Source organism: Diabrotica virgifera, chromosome 6 (assembly GCF_917563875.1).
Source record: "Diabrotica virgifera virgifera chromosome 6, PGI_DIABVI_V3a".
NCBI classification, from domain to species: Eukaryota; Metazoa; Arthropoda; class Insecta; order Coleoptera; family Chrysomelidae; genus Diabrotica; species Diabrotica virgifera.
Window position 1 is genome coordinate 160,287,151 of NC_065448.1, and position 25,401 is coordinate 160,312,551.

At 32.3% G+C, this 25,401-nt stretch overlaps 1 protein-coding gene across 1 annotated transcript in view; it reads right to left on the reverse strand.

The window, feature by feature from the left end:
- Nucleotides 1–25,401, reverse strand: part of LOC114335635 (serine proteinase stubble) — a 326,052-nt gene that overhangs the window by 66,984 nt on the left and 233,667 nt on the right. Inside the window, exons 3-4 of the mRNA XM_028285901.2 lie at nt 21,730–22,527; nt 11,448–11,987 (exon numbers count right to left, since the gene is read on the reverse strand). Coding sequence (XP_028141702.1) covers nt 11,448–11,987; nt 21,730–22,527 — 1,338 coding nt within the window. The remainder of the gene's footprint in view (nt 1–11,447; nt 11,988–21,729; nt 22,528–25,401) is intronic.

Here is a 25,401-nt window from a genome sequence, read left to right on the forward strand (position 1 = left end):
AAAATCGTAGAGGGTGCTGTGAAGGTATAATATTTGTGCAATTTTTTTAAGAAAAAAATACAAAGCCCATTCTTTAAAATGGCATTAATGAGATTCCTTAATTATTATAAACAAATTAGCTGTGAATTAAAAAAACATATGGCTAACTTTGTCTCAAAGGAGCCCAGGCTAGATTTTTTTATTTGAAAATTCGTGTTAAAATACTATCTTTTCGAATATATAAAAAGATTGTTTCTATGGACATTTTTATAGTTATTCTAAATGTTTATAAACTACAAAATTTTAAAAATTTGGCATTAGGATTTTTGATAATGTTAATTATTTTTTTGTCTTTTTTTAATACATTTTGAAACTATCACACTTCTACTTTCATTTGGCATACTCAGAATCGCTCTATCTTCATTATTTTCTGTCTTATCTTATTCCAAAATAAAGGTCTCTGGGATAAACAAATATAATAATTCTTAAACCAATTAATGGATCGGTTTCAAATTTTGAGTGTTTGTTAAGGACCCCAATATCCAACTTTGGGTGAAACACTAAAGTTCTAAGGTAGTTTAAGCAAAAGTTATTAACAAATAACCATTTTCACTTATTTTGCAGTTTTCAAGAAAATAAATTTATTCCAACTCAAACGTCCTCACTGTATTTGTTTATAAGCCAAATAATTGTTTATAACTTTAAAACACTGCTGAGGCCGCTTATATATAATCCGATTTTAATTCTGTAAAGTGTATTAGATAGGTAGAGAACCTCTTTATATGTAAAAAAATTACCAAACTTCTAAATGGTCTAGTTTTTGTTCAAAAAGTTTTTAAAAAATTTGATCTTTTTTAAAAAAAATTAGATTGCAAAATTATTATGCAAAATCTATTAGGTCGATTTTAATGAAATTTGGTGGACGGTTTAAGTATGTTGTAAGAATTTTCTAAGCGAATTATAAAGGTTCTAATTGCAACCAAATTGGTTAAAAAACATTGAATAAAAACAGTCGTTTTGCCCCCTTATTTTCTATTTATTGGTATTTTGCAGAAAGGGTAATAATTTAAGACATTTTAAACCAGTCGTATATTATACAAAATTCAATTATCTTTATTTTCTTTCCTTACGACTTTGTTCCAAAATGAATCGTTTTAAAGTTTTAAGCAATTAAAATAGAAAAAAATCGATATTTTTCGAAATTTTTAAATATTTAAATTTTTTTAGTAATGTTCCGGGCATATTTGAGAAGGTGCTTAAGTCAATTATAATTATTATTGAAGTTATCACCTAACTTTATCTGCCAAAATCCGAATGCCACCTCCCACGACCACTTCAAAACAGATCCGCCCTGGTGTAACTCTAATTCAGATTCCCTATTAATTTTTTAATGAAGCTAACTGTACCCGTGTTTATGTTAAGGTTATACAAAGATAGCGATTCACTTCATAAAATCATGTACTTGCTTTTAGTTAATTAGAGTGTCTTCCGATGCTTATCGGGTAATTTATATCACCAATCCTGCTAATTTCCTTAGCTATTAAATCTGCCTGTCGGATGTGGATAATGAGCGAATTATAACTAATTTGTGCCAATTTCTGAATTAATCTATGACACTAGGTAACCATTCTTTAGGAACGAGACCGTTAGAGCGTTTTAGTCGTTAATTTAAAACGGTTATTGGGATATATTTTTTAAATTATTTATGACATGACTTTCATGAAGTTAAAAATACTCCTCCATAGCTGGTCCCAAGCCCGATTGAGAAAGGAGGAGGATGAAAAGGCTGACTGTAGACCTTGGGGTACTCACTGATACCGATAGGTGGGTACCACAAATACCAAGAAACGTCTGAAAATATAGAACAGCTAACATATTAGTCCAGACAAATAAGGTTTTTGTCGGGACACTTGAGCAGCCAGGTTGCAAATTGGTTTTTGGGTACTATATTCCTAATACATTATAAATACAAAAATGCCCGTCACAGTTTCGACGAGAATTTTAGATATTAACAAATTAGCGTCAAAAATGGCAGTTTTTTCGTTTAAATCGCTACAGCTAAAAATAGGAGTATTAAATATCTTATTTAGAGTATTCATATTTTAGTAGATGAGCAAAGGTGTAAAACGGCAGTTTTTGAATTTAGTTTCGATCATTTGGTGCTTCGCCAATTGAAAGAAAAAACTAAAATTTTGAAAATAAAAAATTTTGCTGTAACTTTTGCGAAAATGAACTTAAGACTTTGATATTGCACGAAAAGTTGAGTTAACCAGTATATATAATGCCCTAAAAATTTCAAGATTAGTTTAAATTTTATTCAATTTGTTTATACCAAACAGCTTTTTTTTGCAATGTTATTGTTCAGAAAATAATAATGATACAGCAATTATGTGGAAACCTATTGAAAGAAGAATACTTATATTTTCAAAATGTTTAAAAAAATCAATAAAAAGTCATTTTTATCATTCCGAAAACATTTTACCAAACTAAAATCATTTTTGGCGTCTAAACAATTTGAATAGCTTTGTTAATATTTACTGTAGTGTAAATCTACTTTGGGAATTCAAAAGCTTATTTTTACACGAATTTTCAAAAAAAAACTTTTTGCGTAGGTTAATTACAGTCAAAGTTAGCCATTTTTATTATTTAATCCACAGTTACTTCGGTGTACATAAAATCCTCCGGTAACAGTGCTAGTTACCATACTCCTCCGAAACGGCTTGACCGATTTTTATGAAGTTTTACACATATATCCTGTAGGACTAAGTACAGGTTTTAACCTATTTTTCATACCCATAAGTTGTAAGGGGGGTTACCCCACTGAGATTTTTTTTATTTGTTTGGACAAAATTGTCTATCTTAAATTTTTATTATGTAGCATTAAAAAATACATACAACCCTTAATTTTCACTCTTCTGTCCCCAACCATTATTTTTTAATAGCCATCTATATATTTCCAGATCCTTGGGTATTTCAGGAAAGCTGGTTAAATTAGTGAGAATGACGCTCAACAATACAAAAAACAGGATAACACTGGAAGGAAATTTTTCAAAACAATTCACAGTGAATAAAGGACTGAAACAGGGTGACCCTCTATCTACAGACTTATTTAACTTGGTACTAGAGCACATAGTAAGAAGGATAAAAATTAGTACAAGCGGTACCATATTTAACAACAGACAGCAGTTTATAGCTTACGCTGATGATCTAGTCATCCTAACAAGAACAAAGGAACATCTCCAAAAAATATTCCAAAAGTTCGAAGCGGAAGCAAAAACGTATGGATTAAGAATCAACCAAGGAAAAACACAACACATGGTAATGAAAGGAGATATAAATAAAGAGGATAACTATATAAAAATGAAAGGAGAAGGAGATGAATATAAATTTAAGGAAGTAGCAGAATTCGAATACCTGGGAGTGACTGTAACCAGTACTGGAAGGGAAGAAAAAGAAATAGATAAAAGATTATTGAAGGGAAGTCGAGTTGTGGGTGCCATAAACACGATATTAAAAGCAAAACATGTATCACTAAACGCGAAAATCAGAATGTATGAAACGATAATACGGCCCACAGTGTTGTATGCGAGCGAAACGTGGGTAATGAATCAACAAGAGGAGAAGAAGATACAGATATGGGAAAGGAAGGTGCTGAGAAAAATTTTTGGAGGTATACAGATAGCGGAGAAAACCTGGAGGAGACGAACAAATGAAGAAGTAATGAGGATGTATGGGAGACCAAAAATAACGACAAAAATACGAGCCCAAAGAGTTAGATGGCTGGGACATATTACTCGAATGCCAGAAACTAGAAACGTCAAACGAATATTGAATGACAGAGCATTGGGAAAAAGGAGACGAGGTCGCCCAAGGAAGAGATGGTTAGAGGCTGCAGAGAGGGATTTGGAAGAAATCGGGGTAAAGGACTGGAGAAAGAGTGCAGAGGACCGAAAAGAATGGAGAAATATTATCCAGAATTTAGAAGCCGTAGGCCTATAAGGCCTGTTAGTGCTGTTATATATGTCTATATATTTCGATCTATAGAATTCTCCTGTCGCAGTATTAGTTGCCATACTCCTCAGAGACTGCTTGACCGATTTTTATGAAATTATATATGTATATTCGGTAGGTCTTAGAATCGGTCGTAATCGATTTTTCATATCCCTGAGTGATAAGGGGGGTTCCCTTGACATTTTGTAATGTTTGGTAGGGGTATGTATACATACAGTTTTCTAAAAGACTACGAGTACATTCAAATTTAAAAAATTATGACCAAAATCCATCAACGACCTCCGGAGATACTAATCGCAGCATATGTTTGAAGAATTAATTTCATTTTTTGAGTGCACGGATTTTAATATTTCCCCTCCACTGACCACGAATCGGTTTCGTTAGGACGTCATTTTTAAAGCTTTATTAACCACTCTGTTGAATATCAAAGTTTACTCAAACTCGTACACATAAACTATATACCTTTAACTTCAAATTGGCGGTAGTTATGTAAGTTGCTTAATTGTTATAAACAAAGTAGCTGTTAATTAAATAAAAAAGTGGATAACTTTGACCGTAATTAACCTAGTCAAAAAGTTTTTTTTTTGAAAATTCGTGTAAAAATACCAACATTTTTAAATCTCAAAGCAGTTTTAGTCTACCACAAATATTAACAAACATTTTCAAATAGTTTATGAGCCAAAAATGAGTCTTCTTTAGTAAAATGTTTTCGGTATGATTAAAGTGACTTTTTAATGATTTTTTTAAACACTTTAAAAACATGACTATTTTTCTTTCATGTGATTTCCACAGAACTGCTATATCTTTATAATTTTATGTACATTGCAAAAAAAAGTTGTTTGGAATAAACAAATTGAATAAAACTTAAACTAACTGACGAATCGTCTTAAAAATTTTTGTGCATTATATGGACTGCTTACTGTTTTACTCAACTTTTCATGCAATTTGAAAATCTTAAGGTCATTTTCGCAAAAGTTATAGTAAATTTTTTATTTTCGAAATTTTAGTTTTTTTTTTTGAAATTTCCGAAGCAACAATTGATCGGACCAGAATTCAAATACTGCAATTTTAAACCTTTGCTTATCTACTAAAAAAAATAATGAATACAACTTTGAAGTCGTCAAAGAACGTAAGTACCTGGGGGCGATCATAACATCTGAAAATAAATATGAAAAGGACGTGGCAGCCAGGATCATTGCAGGAAACACGACAGATTACTCATTAATGACAGTAGTTACTTAAATCAAAAATACTCTCAAGACCGGCAAAAATAAGAGTAGGTATATAAGACAATAATTCGTCCCACAATAACGTATGGAAGCGAGACATGGACTCTGAACCAGCGGGAAACAACAAAATTACTGGTACTTGAAACAAAGATACTGCGGACATATATGGGCATTGCAGAGAAGATACAACAGGAGAATGGAGAAGAAGACACAATGATGAACTCCGGACAATATATGGAGATGAAAACATAGTACGCTACATCAAAGCAAACCGAATAAGATAGGCAGGTCACGTGCTAAGATCAAGTGACGAAAGACTTCTGAACGCCACATTCTGGGAAAGGCCCGATGGCAGAAGGTCAGTTAGGCCCAAAAAAGAGATGGAAGGACGCAGTAGCCAGTGATCTACGCAAAATGGGAGTACAGCAATGGGAAATAACTGCTCAGGACCGACAACAATGGAGGGAAATAGTATACGCGGCCAAGACTCACATATAGTTGTAGAGCCAAATGATGATGATGATTATCTACTAAAAGAATCATACTATAAATAAGATATTTAATTACCCTATTTTTAGCTTTGGCGATTTAAATGAAGAAACTGCCATTTTTGACACTTATTTGTTAATAACTAAAATTCTCGTCCGAACTATGACGGGCATTTTTGTATTTATAATGTATTAGGTATATAGTACGCAAAAAACCCATTTGAAACCTGGCTGCTCTTTATACTGAATGTCAGAAGGTGGGTGATTTGAATCACACTTTCTTTGAGTGCACAAAATACATTCCATACACCTATAATTTAATCGAAGATTTAATAAAATGTAATGTTTTTCCACCTTTCAATGTATCCCATCTATTGTCTCTGAATAGCAAAAATATATATGATTTTTTAACGAAATTTATCTGTGAAACTAAAATTAACCTCTAAACTTTTAATCCTGATAATTTGATATATTATGTTCAAATGGACACTTGGACAGTCCATACGGCCAGCTGCAGCTTTTGAACTGAGGAGAGAGCTGTGGAAGAGTTTGCTATGGAACTCTAAAGACCTCGTTGCCTTCTTTATGTATGAATAGAAAACAAAAAGTTGTGACTTGCTAATTGACACCCAAGTCTATGCCGTAAAAAAAACCTGCCTGTATATAGTTAACAAAGCCTCTCTCAGAATGAAAAGGGAAACTACACAATAATAAATAGTTACTTCTTACCGATAAATACGTACAACAAAATCGTGATGAAATCTTTGACGAAGCTGCTATGGAAGCTATTGGAGAAGTAAATAGTATAAAGATTAGAAATAATGGTAAGAATAAAGAAACAGAAGATCCTGTGGGGAAGAACAAGGATAGATAATTTTATAGGTGTCTCAATTATAGAAGCTTGGAAAATAATTAGAGGTAGTAATTTATGACATTTAGTCGCCAGACTTACTTCAATGCTTTCCTTCAAATACATTAACATGAATGAAATTATTCTGTAACCACAGAGCCATAACCTAAAATTTTGTCTAAAAATTATCAAATGCTATATTCTGTCGGTCTTGTTACATGACGCCGAGATCTGGAGTTTGAAGACTGATACGATTATTCGTCTTAAGGTATTTGAGATGTAGTTAAGTAGAAGAATGCTCCAAATGCCCTGGATAGCTATATAGACCAACGAATCTTTGTTAACTAAAGCAAATGCCGTTCGTGAGTTATTGAAAACTAATAAAATAAGAAAAATGTATTATCTAGGTCATATTCTTAGAATCCTTCAGCTTCCCAAGTAGCACCGAACGGGTTTATTAAGTCTTCTAAGGATGCTTTAAAACTGTAGAATAAAACTAAAATTAAAACCATTTGGTTTTTAAGTAAACCTTAAGATTTCAATAAAACCGCTTTGAGCATAAAAGGGCCCACTCTGAAAGAGGTCAATAAAACCAAAAATAAAAACCTTCTTAAAACTTTGTTATCTTAATAAAGCTGCTGTGAAGGTGCTTTTAAAACCATGTTAAAAGACACTTTAAGTGCAGACGGTTTTATAGAAAACTTAAAAAGGTTTCTTAAATAGAGACTTTTAAAGACAATTTACCATATTAAACTATTCTTTAGACCCATATACTCCATATAGGCCAACAAATTTTTACATGTGTTATGAGAGGTAGATACGTATTTGTAACCATAAAATAATAAAAAGTAATTGGTTATTTCGGACTGTCAGGGTAGAAAAATACTTGCGCACCCAACTTTATTGATAATGTTAACAAAAATAGGTCTCAATAACTCACGCGCCCTAAAATTTCTGACTTTTGGCCATTAAAAAATAAAAGTAATAAAAAAATTTTAATCAAAAAAAAATTAATTTGAAAGAAAAGTAATTTTATCTACAGTTTTAATGTTTTAATGTTAAAATAAATCGAATTTGTGTCTTTAATTCGCTTATTTATAATTTTTATGCAAGCATTATCTTGTAATCTATCATGGCTTTCAGCATCTCTAGAAAGCAATATGGCTGAAATCCAAATAAAACTATTTGGTCTATCGACAGAGAATTGTTAAGATCAAATGGTTTTATTTTATACCTTTCCAAGAGCATATATCCTACATAAAAGCAAGGTTGCCTTGAAATTAAAACCGTTTAGTTTTAATGCCGCTGTCAATAATTCCACTCGGTTTTAATGTGAATCTAACCTAAAATCGAGTCGTCAGAGTGCTGCGTGTGCTGTATTTTTCTTTTAAAATGACCAGTTCGTTTATATTTTAAGTACTTGCGAGTCTTCCATACTAACTGTACTTCCACTTTTTACAACACACTACAACCACTGTCTCGCTCTAAAATAAATGGCCGACTATTTTGGACATGAAAGAAGAGGGGATGAGATTAGTTTTATTGTTTCTAACAAGAAGCATAGTTTAGTCTTTACGATAACCAAATTGATTCAGTTAAGAGCGTTTGGTTTTAACATAGCCTACTAATTGCTTTTAAGAAAGCAACTTTAAAGACAACTAAAAAATAGTTCCAAGGCATATGTTTTACTGACATAATAGTCTTGAGATCAACTAGTTTTAATAATAGGTTTTATTAGTTATATTAGGAGAATCTTTAAAACTGCAACAAAACTAAAAGGTAACAAACATGAATCTAATAAAACCAAACAGTCCGGAAGTTCTTCATAAAACTGATTAGTTTTAAAGTGAACTGAGAATACACCATTTTAAGACTACAGTAAGAAAAATTTTCTATTAAGATTAATTAGTCTTATTTGATACTCTTATTAGATACTTTAAAACTAGTGACAAATTCATAACAGTTTTAAAGTTCTGGCAGTATATCTACAAGGTAACTTTAATACCATTATCTTCTTATTTACCACAATAAAACCTTTATAAACCTTAAATAAAACTAAAATGTTTTTATTGTGCTACTTGGGTTATCATGAAAGGTAAAATGGAGGATCGTGGAGAAAGAAAAAGGAAACAGATATCATGTCTTATTAATATTTGCGATTGGTCAGGAATACGAAATGCCCTACAATAATTCCAGTTAGCTGAAAAGCGTATGTAATTGCTAACGTTAGGGGGAATTATTATTGCACCGAAAGAATGATAAAAAATATGTTACATATTAAGTAAATATATAGGCACTGAAGGTTTTCACCTCCGATTTTGTTGAATCTCCATCGATTTTCATGAAAATTAGTGAGTAGTTAGAGGATACCTCAAGGAACAAAGGTGATATGATGCCAACTTGCGATTTTACCCTGGAGGTGGATGCCACCCCTTCTCGGGGATTAAAATTATTTCGTTAAAAATACCACCACAAATCGATAGAGGGACAAATTCTAAGCAAAATTTGTTATGTAAAGTTATTAATATAAATCAATACTTTTTGAGTTACTAAAGATCAAAGATTTTATTTTTTCGTAAAAAAATGCATGATTTAAAGCTCTTTTTCAAGTATAACTCAAAGACTATAAGCTTTTACAAAAAAGTTATAATTACCAGAATTAAAGATAATAAAAAATTAAATTTACTTTTTATTCAAAGAACTACACTAATTTTAATTAAAAGTGAGTTATGGCTAATTGAAGGTATATTTTTTTCGACGAGTACGCAAATCTACGTATTCAAGCTTAAATAACGGGAAAACGATGCATTTTATAAAATATACCTACTAAACACTTGTCAAAGTACTTCGAAGTACCAATCAAGTGAGCTCCAGAAGAAGTTAATAGTATCAAAATTAAGCAAGTTATGATGAAAATAAAAAAAAAATAACAAAATCTAACACAACCGTTAAATTAAAGAAAAGCGTGGTGCGAAAGCCGTTTATTCAATAAAGATGCGCCACGCTTTTCTTTGACGAATGTGTTAGATTTTTTAATTTTTTTTTAGTTTTTGCTTTTTAAGTTGATTTTTTTATAACATGTTTATTTTTAGTCACTCGTAAGTCGTAACTAAAGAAAAGCGTTTCTTAAAAATATTTTTTTCATAATTTATTATTTTTTACTTTTTAGTCTTACACTTTTCAAACATTAAAATATATCGTCATGTTTATTAAAATACATATAAAACATAATATGGTGTACAAACATGAAAAGTAGTCGAAATCGGCAAAAAATTTGAAACTTTATTGTTTATTTATGAAGCAACACGTAAACAATTAACGCAAAAAGAGAAATTATGTATAGTTCATATAATTAGCTACAATCTGTAAAAGTTTCAAGTTTATTTATTGTACAAAACAAGAGAATTTAAGCATTATCCGTTAAAATCGTTTTTTATTTTAACAATTAATAAACAAAAAAATTTTATTGACTATTCGTGTATTGTTCCCGCGAATGCATATGTCTGCACATTTGTCATTTGCATTGAAGAAAAGGCGGTCAAATTAACGTCCAAAGATTTGAGCCAAACGATTGAACTAAAGAAAAGCGTTTAATAATAGAACATTTTCGAATTTTTTTGAAAAAAGTGAAAAATAAAACATACGCCATTTCCACAATTAAAATTTATAGAAATTCTTACAAGAGTTTCTTTATATTAACATAAGTAGGTAATGATTTCAACAATTGTGACTGGTTTAGAATGCATATTTAAAAAAAAAAGATATAATTTAAAAAAATCAGAATTTTTCAAATTATCATAATTTTCATTTTCTTTTAATAATATCTCTAAAAATACTCGATATACGAAAAAAATGATATACAACGAAAGTTTAGTTTTTTCTGTACCAAATATCTTACATTTTTTACTATTTCTGTAGAGTACAAAATAACCGAGATAGAAACGTTTAAATTTTAAATTTTGCTTCGAGAACCATGTAACCGGGGCAATTTAATCTTTTATTTTTAAAAAAGTAAGAGGTTTAAAAGATTAAATTCAACGTGGTTTAAAATCCATTAGTTTAAACTTTCAAATGGTTTTTAAGCGAATTTGATATCTCAAAACTAACGGAGTTATTTAAAAAAAAAACAATAACATTTTTTGGAAAAATTTTTAAAAGATAACTTTTGAAAAAAATTTTAAGCATATGTAAGTTTTAATGCTATCTATTTGTTAGTGGGCTCATCTGATAGATATTTTTAAATACTTTACTTTGTTTAATAAGTTTATGTTATAAAATGCATCATTTCCTCGTTATTTATGTAGGCTTGAATACTTAGATTTGGGTAGTCGCCGAAAGAAATATACATTCAATTACCTATAACTCACTTTTCGTTAATAGTAAAAGGTTTTTCTAGTAAGGAATTTATTTCATTTTTTATTAGCTTCTATTTTGGTAATTATAACTTTTTTGTAAAAACTTATAGTTTTTGAATTATTTATAAAAAATCGGTTAAAAACATGCATTTTTCTCACAAAAAATTAAAATCTTTAATCTTTAATAACTCAAAAAGTTATGATTTACTTCGATAACTTTATATAACAAATTTTGCTTAGAGTTAGCCACTCTATCGAAATATGGGGTTATTTAAAAAAATTCACCCCCGAGAAGGGGTGGCATCCACTCCCAGGGTAAAAGCAGCAATTGGCACCATAACACCTTTGTTCCTTGAGATATCCTCTAACCACTCACCAATTTTCATGCAAATTGATGGAGGTTCAACGAAATCGGAGGTAGTAGCTCATATTATCCACCTTCAGTGACTGCACCGTTTCCAATATTTATCTCTTGTGGTGAGCTATATCGATCATGTAAGGAGAATCGTTATCATTTATATTCATAATAACTTACCTTCAGTCGTACTATTGAACATTTGATCCGACACAGTAGTTGAGGAATTCCTATTATCAACAACTGTCCACGTGATCAAACCTCCAGGTTTATTTGTTGTTGGCTGCTGACTATGATGCGAGTCTTCAATTTCATTCGTAGCTATATTTCCGCTGACGGTCTGCAACGTTTGCGTGTTGTTGGGTTTGCTGGTCGTCATAGAAATACTTGTAGACTCAGTGCTTGTTGCGGTGGAACTTGGTGGAGTAGAAATTGGTACACGATGTGTGCTAGTTGCCAATGTTGAGATTGGAGATTTTGTTGGAATTTTCTGTGTAGTGGTTCTTGTAGGTTTTGTCGTTGTTGACCTTTCAGTAGATGATGTTACTCTCTTAGTTGGTTTTGCTGTGCTGATTTTGGTTGGCTTTGTTAAAATGGATGATGCTTTAGTAGTACTCTGGGTTTTTTTCGTGACAAGGGTTGCTTTAGTTGGTTTTGTTGGCTTCTGAGTTGCTTTTGTTGGAGGGCTCCTTGTTGTTTTAGTTGGTTTATTTGTAATTTCTAAACATAACATATAAATCAGTATTTAAGTAATTTTGTTGAATAGTACATGATGGGTATTTAAAATAACTGAGTAAATAGGATGTATGCTGGGTTTGAACATTATATTCTGGCGTATCTAACTAAAGAGTTTGATGTATTTATTGTTTTTATTTGTGATTTGTGATATATGTTTTTATTTCATTTAAGAGTATAATATGTTTCTGTGATTTGAACAATAAATTTAAAGCATAATAAAATAATGCAAATTATTTGCAGTAATTATTCATTGTTCCTATTTACATAATTTCTTGAAAAATGGCTGAATATAAACATATTATGGTTGACATTTAAAAATTATAAGAAAATCCAATTTTTTTGCAGTTTACCCTGTATATGAATATTCATCAGTGATTTGTATTAAACTTAATTTGAAAACTGTACGTTATTTTTATCTTATTATGTAAAATAAATAATTTTTATTATTTATGTATTCGTTCTTATATACAGGGTCTTTTTTCAAAGCAATATAAAAATAAAAATGGTCATAAGGCATTAAGTACCCTGTATATTTGTGTGAAATTTCATATTGTAAAAACAAATATGATAAAAGAAATCTAGATATGAAAAAATATACACATTTTCCTATTTAAAAAAATTGAATGTTTTCTTAACCACGTTGTTATTAATCACCTTGTAGAATTCGCCATATTTGCGAAGCCTGGAGAATATCATTGCCTATATTTTTCTAGCTACTTTTTTTGGAAATCTTTAAAAAAATAAAATATAAATTTGTTCAATTAGAACATACCTTTGGTCAGGTTAGTCTTGGAAACAATCATTGTAAACTCAACTGGCGTTCTGAAATGTTAATTATAGGTCTGGATCCCGCGTATGAAAAAAAAGTTGATTAATAGCAACCTGAAAATTTGTTAATAGCTTAACGGTGTCTAGTCGGATAAACTTTGATATATGGGAACACTGGAACAGGGCAGTTTTAATTGTGGAACAGGTTAAACATTTGGAACGGTCAGACCACGAAAACGGCACATTTATTTTGTCCGACATAACAGACTTATACTCTCCGAACAGAGATTAAACTCTTATGCAAAAATCAGACTGCTATTTATCACCTGTCATAATTCCTGTCATTTCACATATTCTACATGTCCACTCACTAAAACCAGGGACGTATTTAGGGGTTGGCGAGAGAGGCGCCCGCCAAGGGCGCAAGGGTGAGGGGGCACAAAATTAGCGGAAGAAAAACTTTTAGGAAATCCAAGATTTTAATTTTATAAACTAAGCATTTTTCATACTTTCTATGAAAAAATATGATGCCGTATTCTAGCAAAATTAAAAAGAGAATACATAAATGCCGGTACGATGTCAGTAAAATTATAAAAATAATTGTAATATATAAAAGATTTTAAGTTTTGTTAAGTGGATGGAGGTGGAACAATGGCGAAATATATTAAAAGTTGTAGATGTGATTTTCGCACTGTGCAAAAAACAATTTACCTCTTAGGGGGTCATCATATTTAATATCCGATCAAAACTGTGGTGTGTTTTTGAGCACTTTGAATATTATAAGTCATTACCACCCCAACTGAAACAACACATTGAATACGTAAGATCAACAGAGAATGCTACAAGTTATTTTTCACCTGGTATCCAAAATGAAATAATTGAGCTTCTTGGGAATAAAGTTCGCTCATATATCTCGTTGAAAATTAAATCAGCAAAGTATTTTTCTATCATCTTTGACTTTACCCCAGACGTTTTGCATTCCGAACAAATGAGTCAAGTCATAAGATACATTGATTTCTCTAGTGGTCAGGCTCAAATCGTGGTGAGTTTTGTTGATTTTATTGTTAGCCACAAGAAAACTGGTGAAGGAATCTCAAATGAAATTCTAACAAAATTGAAAGAAGATGGATTGGACGTAAATGATTGTCGTGGCCAAGGCTTCGATAACGGATCGAACATGGCAGGAATTTACAACGGCGTACAAGCTCACATTGGCAACATCATTGACTTAGCTAGATTTGTGCCATGTGCCACGCACAGCTTGAATTTGGTTGGTGTTCATGCAGCCGAAGTGTCCCCAATGATGATCACTTTTTTTCGTATTGTACAGGGTATATTCTGTTTTGCCAGTGGTTCAACGATACGATGGGAATGTTTTAACAAGTATTTGGGTAGCACTCTGAAGGGACACAGTGACACACGATCGTATTCAAAAAGACAGGCCATCACTTCTATTGAGAAAAACATTAATGAATTATCACTGCTCTAAAGGAGATGACCAACAATCATGAATGGAATAATGAAACTGTTTTTGGGGCTTCAAGCATAATCAAAAACATTGATTTTAAGTTTATCTGCCTGCTCTATTTGTGGTCTGAAATATTAACATCAATTGATTGTACAAACAAGGCATTACAAGCCTAAAAACACGTCTCTTGACATTGCATCAAAACTGTTGAATGGTCTAAAAAGATTAAGATATTTAAGAAGATTAAGAAAATTAAGATGATGGTGTGGATGATATAATTTCCAAAGCTGTATCAACATGTCATGAAATTGGCATTGAGAGTTCATTTCCAAATAAACGAACTAAGAGACTTAAAGCCTTATCATCAGAAATGGCCATGGATGAGAGCTGCCTCATACCTCAAAGACAAGAATTCCAACGAGAATGTTTTTTGGTTTATGACAAGTTAATAACCGAAATGAGTAAAAGATCAGAGGCCTACATAAAAGTTTCAAATGATTTTGGATTCTTATCAGGGTCATCACTGCAAAAAACAACAGACTCTGTTTTGGAAAACTGTGCAAAAGATTCTGGCCTCAAATACAGCAGAGACGTGGACGCAGTTGAAATAGTAAGAGAAATTGGAAGTTTCAAATTCCATATGAACGGGCTGTGTGAACAGTTGGGCTCGGCATCCCACTTAGAAATTTCGCAGGAAATTCATAAGTACCAAGGATGCTTAACCAAATATTGAAATTGCTTACAGAATTTACCTTACAATGCCCGTTAGCATTGCATCGTGTGAAAGGACATTTAATAAACATAAACTTATTAAGAACTATTTACAGTCGAGAATTGGCCAAACACGCATGTGAGCAATCTGGCAATCTTATCAACTGAATACGAAACAGCTTCAAAACTTAACTTTGACGATGTCATAAATGAATTCGCATCTATTAAAGCACGCAAAGTGAAATTTTAAAAATAATAAAATATACCAGGTTAATTCAACAAAATTAAATTGACTAAAAATTTAAAAATTTTAAACCGAAACTTCATGAACTGTTGTAGGCTATTATTTATTATTATACAATATTATATCAATATGTTTTCGCTTAAAGTAATGTAACATAAGTGCAGAGTTATGATAGTTTATGTAAGTACATTTTGTCATGAATGTAACATATTCACAAATTGTGAATCACAATATTACATGTAAAGTAGTAGTAAGTAAAATAATTTTATAAGTAAGTAAAATAAATAATGTTTCAAAAATATGTTCCTTTATTGTTATTATTTTTGAACCCAGGCCTAATACATTTTAAAGTAGTAGTTGTAGTAATTTGCCTACAAATATTTAAAAATTGTTACATTACAGTCCCACTGCATAGTGAATGTGAATTGTGGTTGCAATTAATGGGAGTCTCATTTTTTGTGGGAGGGGGGTGGGGCGGAAACATTGAATTTCGCCAAGGGCGCAGCAATGGCAAGATACGTCCTTGAATAAAACGCCCATTTGGTGATAAAAAGCAGCCTGATTTTTGCATAAGAGTTTAATCTCTGTTTGGAGAGTTTAAGTTTGTTCTGTCGGACAAAATACATGTGCCGTTTTCGTGGTCTGACCATTCCAAATTTTTAACCTGTTCCACAATTAAAACTTCCCCTGTTCCAGTGTTCCCATATATCAAAGTTTGTCCGACTAGACACCCTTAAGCTATTAACAAATTTTCAGCTTACTATTAATCAACTTTTTTTTATACGCGGGATCCAGACCTATTATGTTTGTACAGGTCACACTAATCAGTGATCAGTGCCTACTATTTGTATTTGACTACTATTTTAAATATATATAATGTAATGACTTCAAAATTGCGATTGTTTTTAACAATCCCTCCAAATATAATCAGCGTGCGGCCATACCAATTTTAAGCTTCTAGGGCAAGGTCATGATTTTCAACCATGAAGGATCCTTGCTCATGGGGTTTTCGGAAACTAGAATGCATATTACCTAAAACCTTTATCGGTTGGTGGAAGAATGGAATATATGCCTTAAATATTATAGTAGTAATGGTAGGGGAGCCCAAGCGGGGATTTTTGCAGTAACTCGAGCGCGTCAGATTATCATATGGGAAGAAACCTGGTACCCTGCAGATGTACCTCTACCACATATTGGCTCTTAACACAGGGAAGTTGGTTAAGGGGGTCCCAAAAAAAATCAATCCTTAAAAATACTCGAAATTGTCGGATTAAGACAAGGTAAGTTAGGTACATGCAAAAGAGTGTATATTTCAAAAATCTGACGATTTGAGCGGGGCGTAAGGAAATTGGTGAGTCAAAAAGTTGCACAAGGAAAAGTGAATATTTCGCGAAATGAACCTAAGAAAGAAAACTAAAAAATACGTCTTCAATATTTTTCAAAAATCTATCGAATGATAGTACAACATGACCCCTCACGGAGAGGGGTGGGGGGTAAATTTAAAATTTTAAAAACAAACCCCGCGATATTTCGCAAAATAAACATCAGATCGAAAAACTGCAAAACTCAACGAAAAAGTACGTAATATTAATAAAAATATTAATTCAGACAAAAAAAGCAATCCTTAAAATTTGTCCAATTCTTGGTTTTATTGGAACAACAAAACAATGTTCATCAATTCATTATTTTCGTTAGTTGATCCAATGTATTACGTTTATTTAATGGATGAACATCCATTTATTAATATATAATACTTTTATTATGTATACCATAATATCACTTTATTGATATTACGAACACTGTTCACTGATTCAACGAACACTATTCATTGAAAGAACAACGTCGTTAATTGGCCGACGAAGACTATTCGTTGTGTAAATAACAGTGTTATTTCTCCTAACGTATACTGCTTCATGCATCCAATCAATTTCGTTTATTTCTACAATTATTTTCGTTTATTCTTACAATTAATTCCCGTCATTCTCACAATAAATACGGTTATTCTTACAAGCAATTCTATTTATTCCTACAATCAGTTTCGTTCATTTCCACTATTAACGTATTTTATATTAATAATTACTGAATGCATTAGCTCAATGTATACTATTAATTGATTAATAATAATTTTGCAAATCCCCCTTTTTTCTCCTAGACCTAATGGACTTTACACTGTGTGATTTCTCATATAATTTCACTTATACAGTGCGTTGGAATAAGTGTTACCCCCCTTATTAACTTATTTATATTTGGCACATAAGCACCACGCTCGGACAAGTCGATTTTTAAAATAATCAAAGTATATTATAACATCAATGTTTTGAACTTAACGCGATCCCTCTTCAGACGACAGGCAGAATTTTAATTTTTTGAAATGGGTAAGTACATCATGTGACAGCTCATTTAAAACCTTTGAAATAGTGATTCCAAAAATGTATAACGCTTTAATCCTTTTTGAGAGCGCAGGTGCAAAATTTCGATCGAATTCTTTTTAAACGCATTCTTTTTTTTTGCAATCCTGAGAAAACTAATGAGTACTTTTGATAAATTTAGACGCAGAATAAAACATTACATTATTGGCGAGGGCTGAAAGTCCCTTAAAATAAACAGAAAGTTTTTTTTAAATGGTATATTTGAAATTAAAAATCATACTAAATTTTCTCTTTTTCACCCCTGTGACTTATTAAAATATTCATTATAGGAGTTTTCAGGGACTTCAGATCATCGATAATACTCTAATATTTTATTCTGCGTTAAAATTTTTTAAAAATAATAATTAGTTTTCTCAGGATTCGAAAAACATAAATACGATAATAGACACACGAAAACTTCCTTCCAGTACGGACTACACTTGGAAACGAAACGAAATTATTCGGTACTTCGGCAAATAATTATTTGAAATCTCTATATGAAATCTGTACATTGTCACGATAAACCAAGGTAATTGCTTATCATCTACGAAATCAAGAAAGTGTTTTGCTCCCAGAATTACTGTTATTTATTAATATACGAATCTAATTTATTGGCTGAATAAATTGAGTGTTATTGATTAATGTACTCCAGTTATTTTGACAAATATTATTCAATCATTGTGACAAAAACCAAATACATTCATCACTGTCTAAAAGTTAGTTGAAACAAAAAATTAAATTGTTGTTAAAACGAAATACTATTCAATAATCATTGTTAATCAATATTACGAACTAAATTTTTTTGAGTGTACACTTTTAAAATGTTTTTGAAAAATATATCGAATGGTACGAAAGACGACCCCCACGGAGGTGGGGTGGGGGGTTACTTTAAAATCTTAAATGGGACCCCCAAATTTTTATTGCAGATTTGGATTCTTTACGTAAAAGTAAGCAACTTTTGTTCGAGACATTTTTTCGAATTATGGATAGATGGCGCTATAATCGGAAAAAACCATTGTTGGAAATGGAAAATTAAATTATAAAATGGAAAGCGCCCCCTGAAATGGAAAATTTTACTTAATTTATTTTATTTTAGGACCTAATAATCACAACCTAATAGGTCTCCATAACACTCGAGTGACAGCAAATTTAGCATACTTTGCTCCCCTACCATAGTTATTTGTAGATATACATACAAGAATAAAAAACCGCTAAATGCCGTAAAAATGAGCGGCGCATAAAATATTCCAGCTACAAAAGATCTGATATGAATGTTAGGTGACGCGAAAATGGATTTTCATTTGATGCAAAACAAAATTTTAGTTTTATTTTAAAATCTTTTTCAATAATATTTGCTAAATTTGAAGTAAACGCGCCATAAAAGAGTAACTTTGATACAGTTTGAATTTTGAAACCCTTTTGTGGCGCGTTTACTTCAAATTTAGCAAATATTATGGAAAAATATTTTAAAATAAAAATAAATTTTGTTTTGCATCAAATGAAAATCCATTTTCGCGCCACGTAACATTCATATCAGATCTTTTGTAGCTGGAATATTTTATGCGCCACTCATTTTTACGGCGTTTAGCGGTTTTTTATTCTTGTATCAGGAGTTTTTCAAAGGTATTTATAAATTAAATGTATAAAGTTGAATGCAATGTTCCTCTATTACACGTCAAGCTTTATAAATTGTCACCTTTGTTGCATTATCTCCCAAATGATCTAGTGTCCATCGAATGTACACTAGATTTTTTTCTATTCGAAATAGATTGAAAAAAAAATATATTGAGATGGCCGGTAAATGAAGTCGAATTGCCCGTTGCCAGATCAAATTTAGCGTCGTAACCACTACAACTACATAAATCATTTGAGGAATAATCGTTAATTGGATTATACCTTTGTATCTTAATAACTTCTAAACGGCTTAACCGATTTTGATCAGTAAACATGAATTTGAAACGTATTAACCAGTAGTATCTGATGGATCTAAGGTCAAGTATGATAACTGAAGCTATTACAGGAATTATTGAGCTTTCGAAACCGTTTTTCCCACAGGAAATAGATTTTATCATATTTATGAAGCCTATAACCTAAAAATTCGAATTTTCCCGGATATGAGGTATACATCGTTAGATTCGTCTTGAGTCCTTCTACAAACGCTAAGTTATTGGCGCAATTCGTACGTTGAAATGTTGAGTAATTGTCGAAAAACCAAAATTTTCAAAGTTTAGTTTTTCAGTTTTTCGGCTATACTGAGCCGTGTATATGTCTGATCCTGACGGCTTAGTCAGCTTAGTTTGAAAGCTTAAGTCAACACTATTGATTTGATGTATTTGCGGTTCTCTTGCCTCTTCGCAATCCGAATATATATACCCACAAAAATATGCTGTTTTGTACCTACCAAGTCCTATAGCTGGCTTATGGGTGGTCAAAAGTAACAAACTACACCGGTTCTAAATCGGCCCTGACCCCCTCTTTAAACAGAGAGAAAATATCAAATCGGTTTAACTTTCAAACACACATACATACATATCCACAAACATTTTCCCTTTTTTAAATAAAATTTGAGTCACATTTCTAAGCTCTACAACTTTTGAATGGTATAACCGATTTTCAAAATTAGACATGCGTTGCAAAGGTAATGATCAGTTCTATTAGAACCCGCAAAGGTTGGACAAATTTTTAAACTTTTTGGGAGTTTTGGTGACGAGAACGAAAAAGAGGCCCTAAATAGGAAGGGCCGTAAAATCTACACCCTTGGACCAAAATCGATGGTTGACATATAAATGGGTGAGTCTTTTCTGAACTTTAAAATGGGAGTTGGCCCAATTTTCAATTCAGTCAGATTTAGAAAATCAAAAATTTTGTGTATATATAGTGTCGCGTGTAGGGTGGTGTGGGTGTGCGCCACTGGCGAGAACTGCCGTTCTCTGGTAATGTTCAAAATTAGACATGCGTTGGAAAGGTAATGATCAGTACTGTTAGAAGCCGCAAAAGTCGGACTTAAATTTTCGGAGTTTTTGGGAGTTTTGGGGACCAGAACGAAAAACAGACCCTAAATAGGAAGGGCCGTAAAATCGACACCATTGGACCAAAATGGATGGTTGACATATGAATGGGTGAGTCTTTTTCTGAACTTGAAGATGGGAGTTGGCACAATTTTCAATTCAGTCAGATTTATAAAATTGAAAATTTCGTATATATAATAGTGTCGCGTGTAGGAGGTGTATTTCTGAGCCACTTTCGAGAACTGCCGTTATCTGGTAATCTTTCCGATATGAAACTAACAGCTTCGAAAACTAATAAATCGAAAACTATTAATTTTATCAAAAAATGTATAATGAACATTTTTTGCTTATAATTAATATTTTTACCAGCATTTGCGGTCAAAATATAAAAAAAAGTTCCACCCTCGAGATAAGGTGGCAACCACCCCATGGTAAAAGCGTCTTTCGGCATCATATAGATTTTGATCCTTGGACTATCCACTACTTATTGTCAAATTTTTAAGCAAATCGATCCATTCTGTAAAAATTGCGAAGTGAAAAATTTCAGTTCCTCGACTAATTATACCTTTAGAGCTCTATAACTTCTGAACGACTTACCTGATGTTGATCACTAAACATGAATTTGAAACGTATTGACAAGTAGTATCTTATGCATTCAAGATCGAGTATAATAACTGAACGTATTACAGGAATTATTGAGCTTGAAAAACCGTTTTTCCCATAAGAAATAGATTTGATCATACTTATGAAAACTATAACTTAAAAATTCGAATTTTCTTAAATTTTTGAAATTTTTGGGAGTTTTGGGGACGAGAACGAAAAACAGGCTTTAAATGGGAAGGGCCGTAAAATCCACACCCTTGGACCAAAATGGAGAAGTAATATATAGATGGACGAGTCTTTTCCTAAACTTTAAGATGGGATTTGGCCCAATTTTCAATTCAGTCAGGTTTAGAAAATCGAAAATTTCGTGTATATATATTGTCGCTTGTAGGGATGTTGTGCGCCACTGGTGAGAACTGCCGTTCTCTGTGGATTATTTACCGATATTTTTTTTTATCAAAGATACGTTTCAATTGAACAAGTCTAGTAGGATAGTTAATAAAATAAACTTTACCTGAAATCACTGGTTTTGAAGTAGTTTGAGTACTTAGTTTTACTGGGGCTTTAGTTGTTGAAGCTGTAACACTTGAATATGTTGGTGTAGCGCTGGTTAAATTTGAAGGACCTATGGAAGTCGTGGAACTTTGAACTGGCCTTTTAGTAATCGGTATAATTGGCGCAGTCGATGAAGACAATGGTCGTATACTGCTTGGACTTTTTGTTGGAGTAACAGTAACTGGTTGTTTCGTTGCAGGTCTACTGCTGCTATAAACTGTCGTTATAATGGAGGGTTTGGTGGCTTCGTCTTGTACGTTATTAGTATTTACTACTTGGAATGTTTGTAATTTTTCTGGCAGCGTCGTGCTGGATGTGCTTGTGCTAATAGTCGTTCTTAAACTCGAAATGTTAAGTCCACTAGTTGTAGTTGAAACAGGTTTTATACTGCCAGTGCTTGTTACAGGTATTTTAGTAGTACTTGTGCTTTTACTTCTTGTCGTCGTGCTAGTCCTTAACGTAGTCGAAGATACATTCTTCTGAGCTGACGTAGTACTTGGCGTCCTCGATGTAGTACTTGATATCCGGAATGGAGGTTCTCGATGGGGAATAATATCAGTGTCTATGTGGTTATCTATTATATCTTTAACAGGTTCTATGTGACAGCAGGAACCGAAGTAAAATCCATCTATGCAGGTGCCCAAATGAGTACCGTTGGCTTTTAAACAGTCTATGGCAAACATGCAGTAACCACTTAAGTTACTATTTCTCCTAGATATACACGGCAAATTTCGAATGTTTCTACCCGCCGTAGAACCTGTAACAAAAAATTTATATTTTTATTATTATTATACTTAAACAAGGGCAGAGGGACAAGTCCCTATTATGCCCAAAAACAAAGAAATTACATAAGTAACCTACTAGTAAATACAATATAAACAAAAACAACAACAACAACAACCACAAAAAAAGATTCCATTTGGGTTTACATAAAAAAATATTTCAACTATATTAGAAAACGGTCAAGTCTGTTTTTAAATGTAATGGTAGAGGGGGCTGAGACAATGTTACATTCAGGTTCAAAATCGAAAACTCTATTTGGTAGAAAATTCTGTCTTGATCTCGTACAAAAGTTCTCCTTTTTATGTTTAAATTGGTGACCTCTAAGGCGTTCATCTTGATTGATGGTAAATATTTTGTCGAGATTTCTGAAATGAAATATTAATATTTTAAATATGGTTATTAAGTAGCCACGTTGTCGGCGAAGTCCAAAAGAAGTTAGGTGGGCCATACTGAGCCTTTCTTCATAGGAAGGTCTTCTAAGTTCCAATAGAATTCGAGTGGCTTTTCTTTGGACGTTTTCCAACAAAGTTTTGTCTCGAACCAAATCAGGATACCACGTTGGGCCAGCATATTCAAGAATCGGTCTTATGTAAATAGTGTAAAGTTTACAAAATTATCCACGAGGAAAAAATTCCTGTAGTTGGCTGTATACCATTTATTACAAAAAACCATGAAATCCTTTATAAAAGGTATATTTGTTAAAATCCCTATACAGGGCTACATCATAAAATAAACAGAACTAGTTTTCAATCGGTTGACCGATCATCATCAACCGGCATGAAAGCACTGATGATGATCAGGCAACCGATTGAAAACTAGTTATGTTTGTTTTATGATGTAGCCCTGTATAGGGATTTTAACAAATATGCCTTTTATAAAAGATTTCATGTTTTTTTTTTACAAAATTACTGCATTGAAACTCTCGAAAAACACCTCCGAATAAGATATAGTCTGGAGTTCGCACGTTCACAAATAGACTAAATATGGACGGACGATAACATCGAGGTCGTTATACGAGAACACTGAATCTAATGATTGTCCGTTAACGAAGTATGGCACAAGTGGATTATTTTCACCAATTCTAAGCACTACACATTTTTCCGCGTTTAAGGGTAGTAACCACTGGGAACACCAAGTAAAAATAGAGTCTCCAAGTCTCTTTGGAGGATTAACTGGTTTGTGATAGGATTGGCATATATTTTTGTGTCATCAGCATATAACCATATCTTACTGGAAACATAGTAAGGAACATCTCTGGTATAAACCGTAAAAAGCAGAGGTCCAAGAAAAAAACCTTGCGGCACTCCACTTTCCACTTACCTGTCCTTTGAGAAAGATTCGCCAACTCTAACTTTCTAATGTCAATCTGTCAGGAAATCATCAATCCAACATAATAAAGTACCGCGAACTCCGAAATGTTCTAGTTTATGTAGAAGTCTGCGCTTAGGAACACTTATGTAAGATAATTTTTAATTAAAAATAAATTAATTATGTAATTTAAATTTGGTAATTGGTTTGGATAATAAACCAACGAAACAGGCCCAAAATTACAGCAACTGAAATAAAGTTCATGAGAAGAAGCTGCAGAGTGACAAGAAGAGATCGCACTAGAAATGAGGAGATAAAACGGAGAATGACAGTAGAAAAAGACATAGGTGCTCAGCTACATCGAAGAAAAAGGTCTAATTTGGTATGGACAAGTAAGAAAAGCAGATATTAGAAGGTGGATATCAAAGATTTCAGATTGGAGCCCAATAGGAAAGAGAAGAAGAAGTAGGCGCCGAAAATCTTGGAGGGATGAAGTGGATGAGGCCATGGAAAGACGAGACCTTAGAGACGTAAAATGGCAGAACAGAAAGGACTGGAGACGTTGACTGAAAAAGGAAGGCGGCGACTTCGACAGCATTAAAAACCCTTATATAGATAGATAGAATTTAAATTTGTTAATTTAATTATCAATTTTAACGTTAAAAGGGTGAATTTAATATGTACATTTTACTCTTCTACTGAGTTCCAGTTTATGAGTTTGTTTCAGGTTTGTCATTCTTGTACCTCTATGTTAAAAGGGCAGGGAAACACTTCATCCCTGTCCAACCCTTTCGTTCATTTCAAAGGAAATCCTTTCGCTCTTTTGTTCCAATGTTCATCGCTATTTTTGTCTGGTAGTAGAAACTTTTGCAGCCTTCATTCATTATTATCCAAATTTTATTTCGGTTAGCTCAGTCAAAAGCTTTTTCAAAGTCAATAAAAACTATATGAGTTTCCATGTTTAAAACCCTTAGTTTATTGGTTAGAATCTTTCAGTAGATTTTATTTGCAGTTGTTAATAAACTAATACCTCAATATTTTGCGTAGTCGCTTCTTTTGTCAATATGAGTGAACTCATTTTGTCACTTAATATTTTTGAGTGAATTTATAGCTATCTCTACTTCCTGAAAACTAATTTCTATTTCGTGTCTTAATTCAGGTAGGTTATTGTTTTGATTATTGTTTTCCTTTCCTTTAAACAGTTCCGGCAATATCTTTCACATTCGTTTGCTGGTATGTTATTGTATTCCTTCAATTCTGCCATTTCTTTCCGTTGGTTTCTTATGAATCTCCATATTTGTTTTTTTGTTCCGTAGAATTCGCTTTCCATCCTTTTTGTAAACTGCTTCCAGGGTTCATTTTTTGCCCTTCTTACCAATTGCTTTGTTTCATTTCGTATTCTTCTCTAGGTGTCTCTGGATTCTGGAGTGTTTCATGTTTTATACTTCATGTACGAATCTTGCTTCTCTTTACATTTCTCTTTTATTTATTTTCTGAACCATGGTGTATTGTTGTTGTTTCTTTTGTTCAGTATAACTTT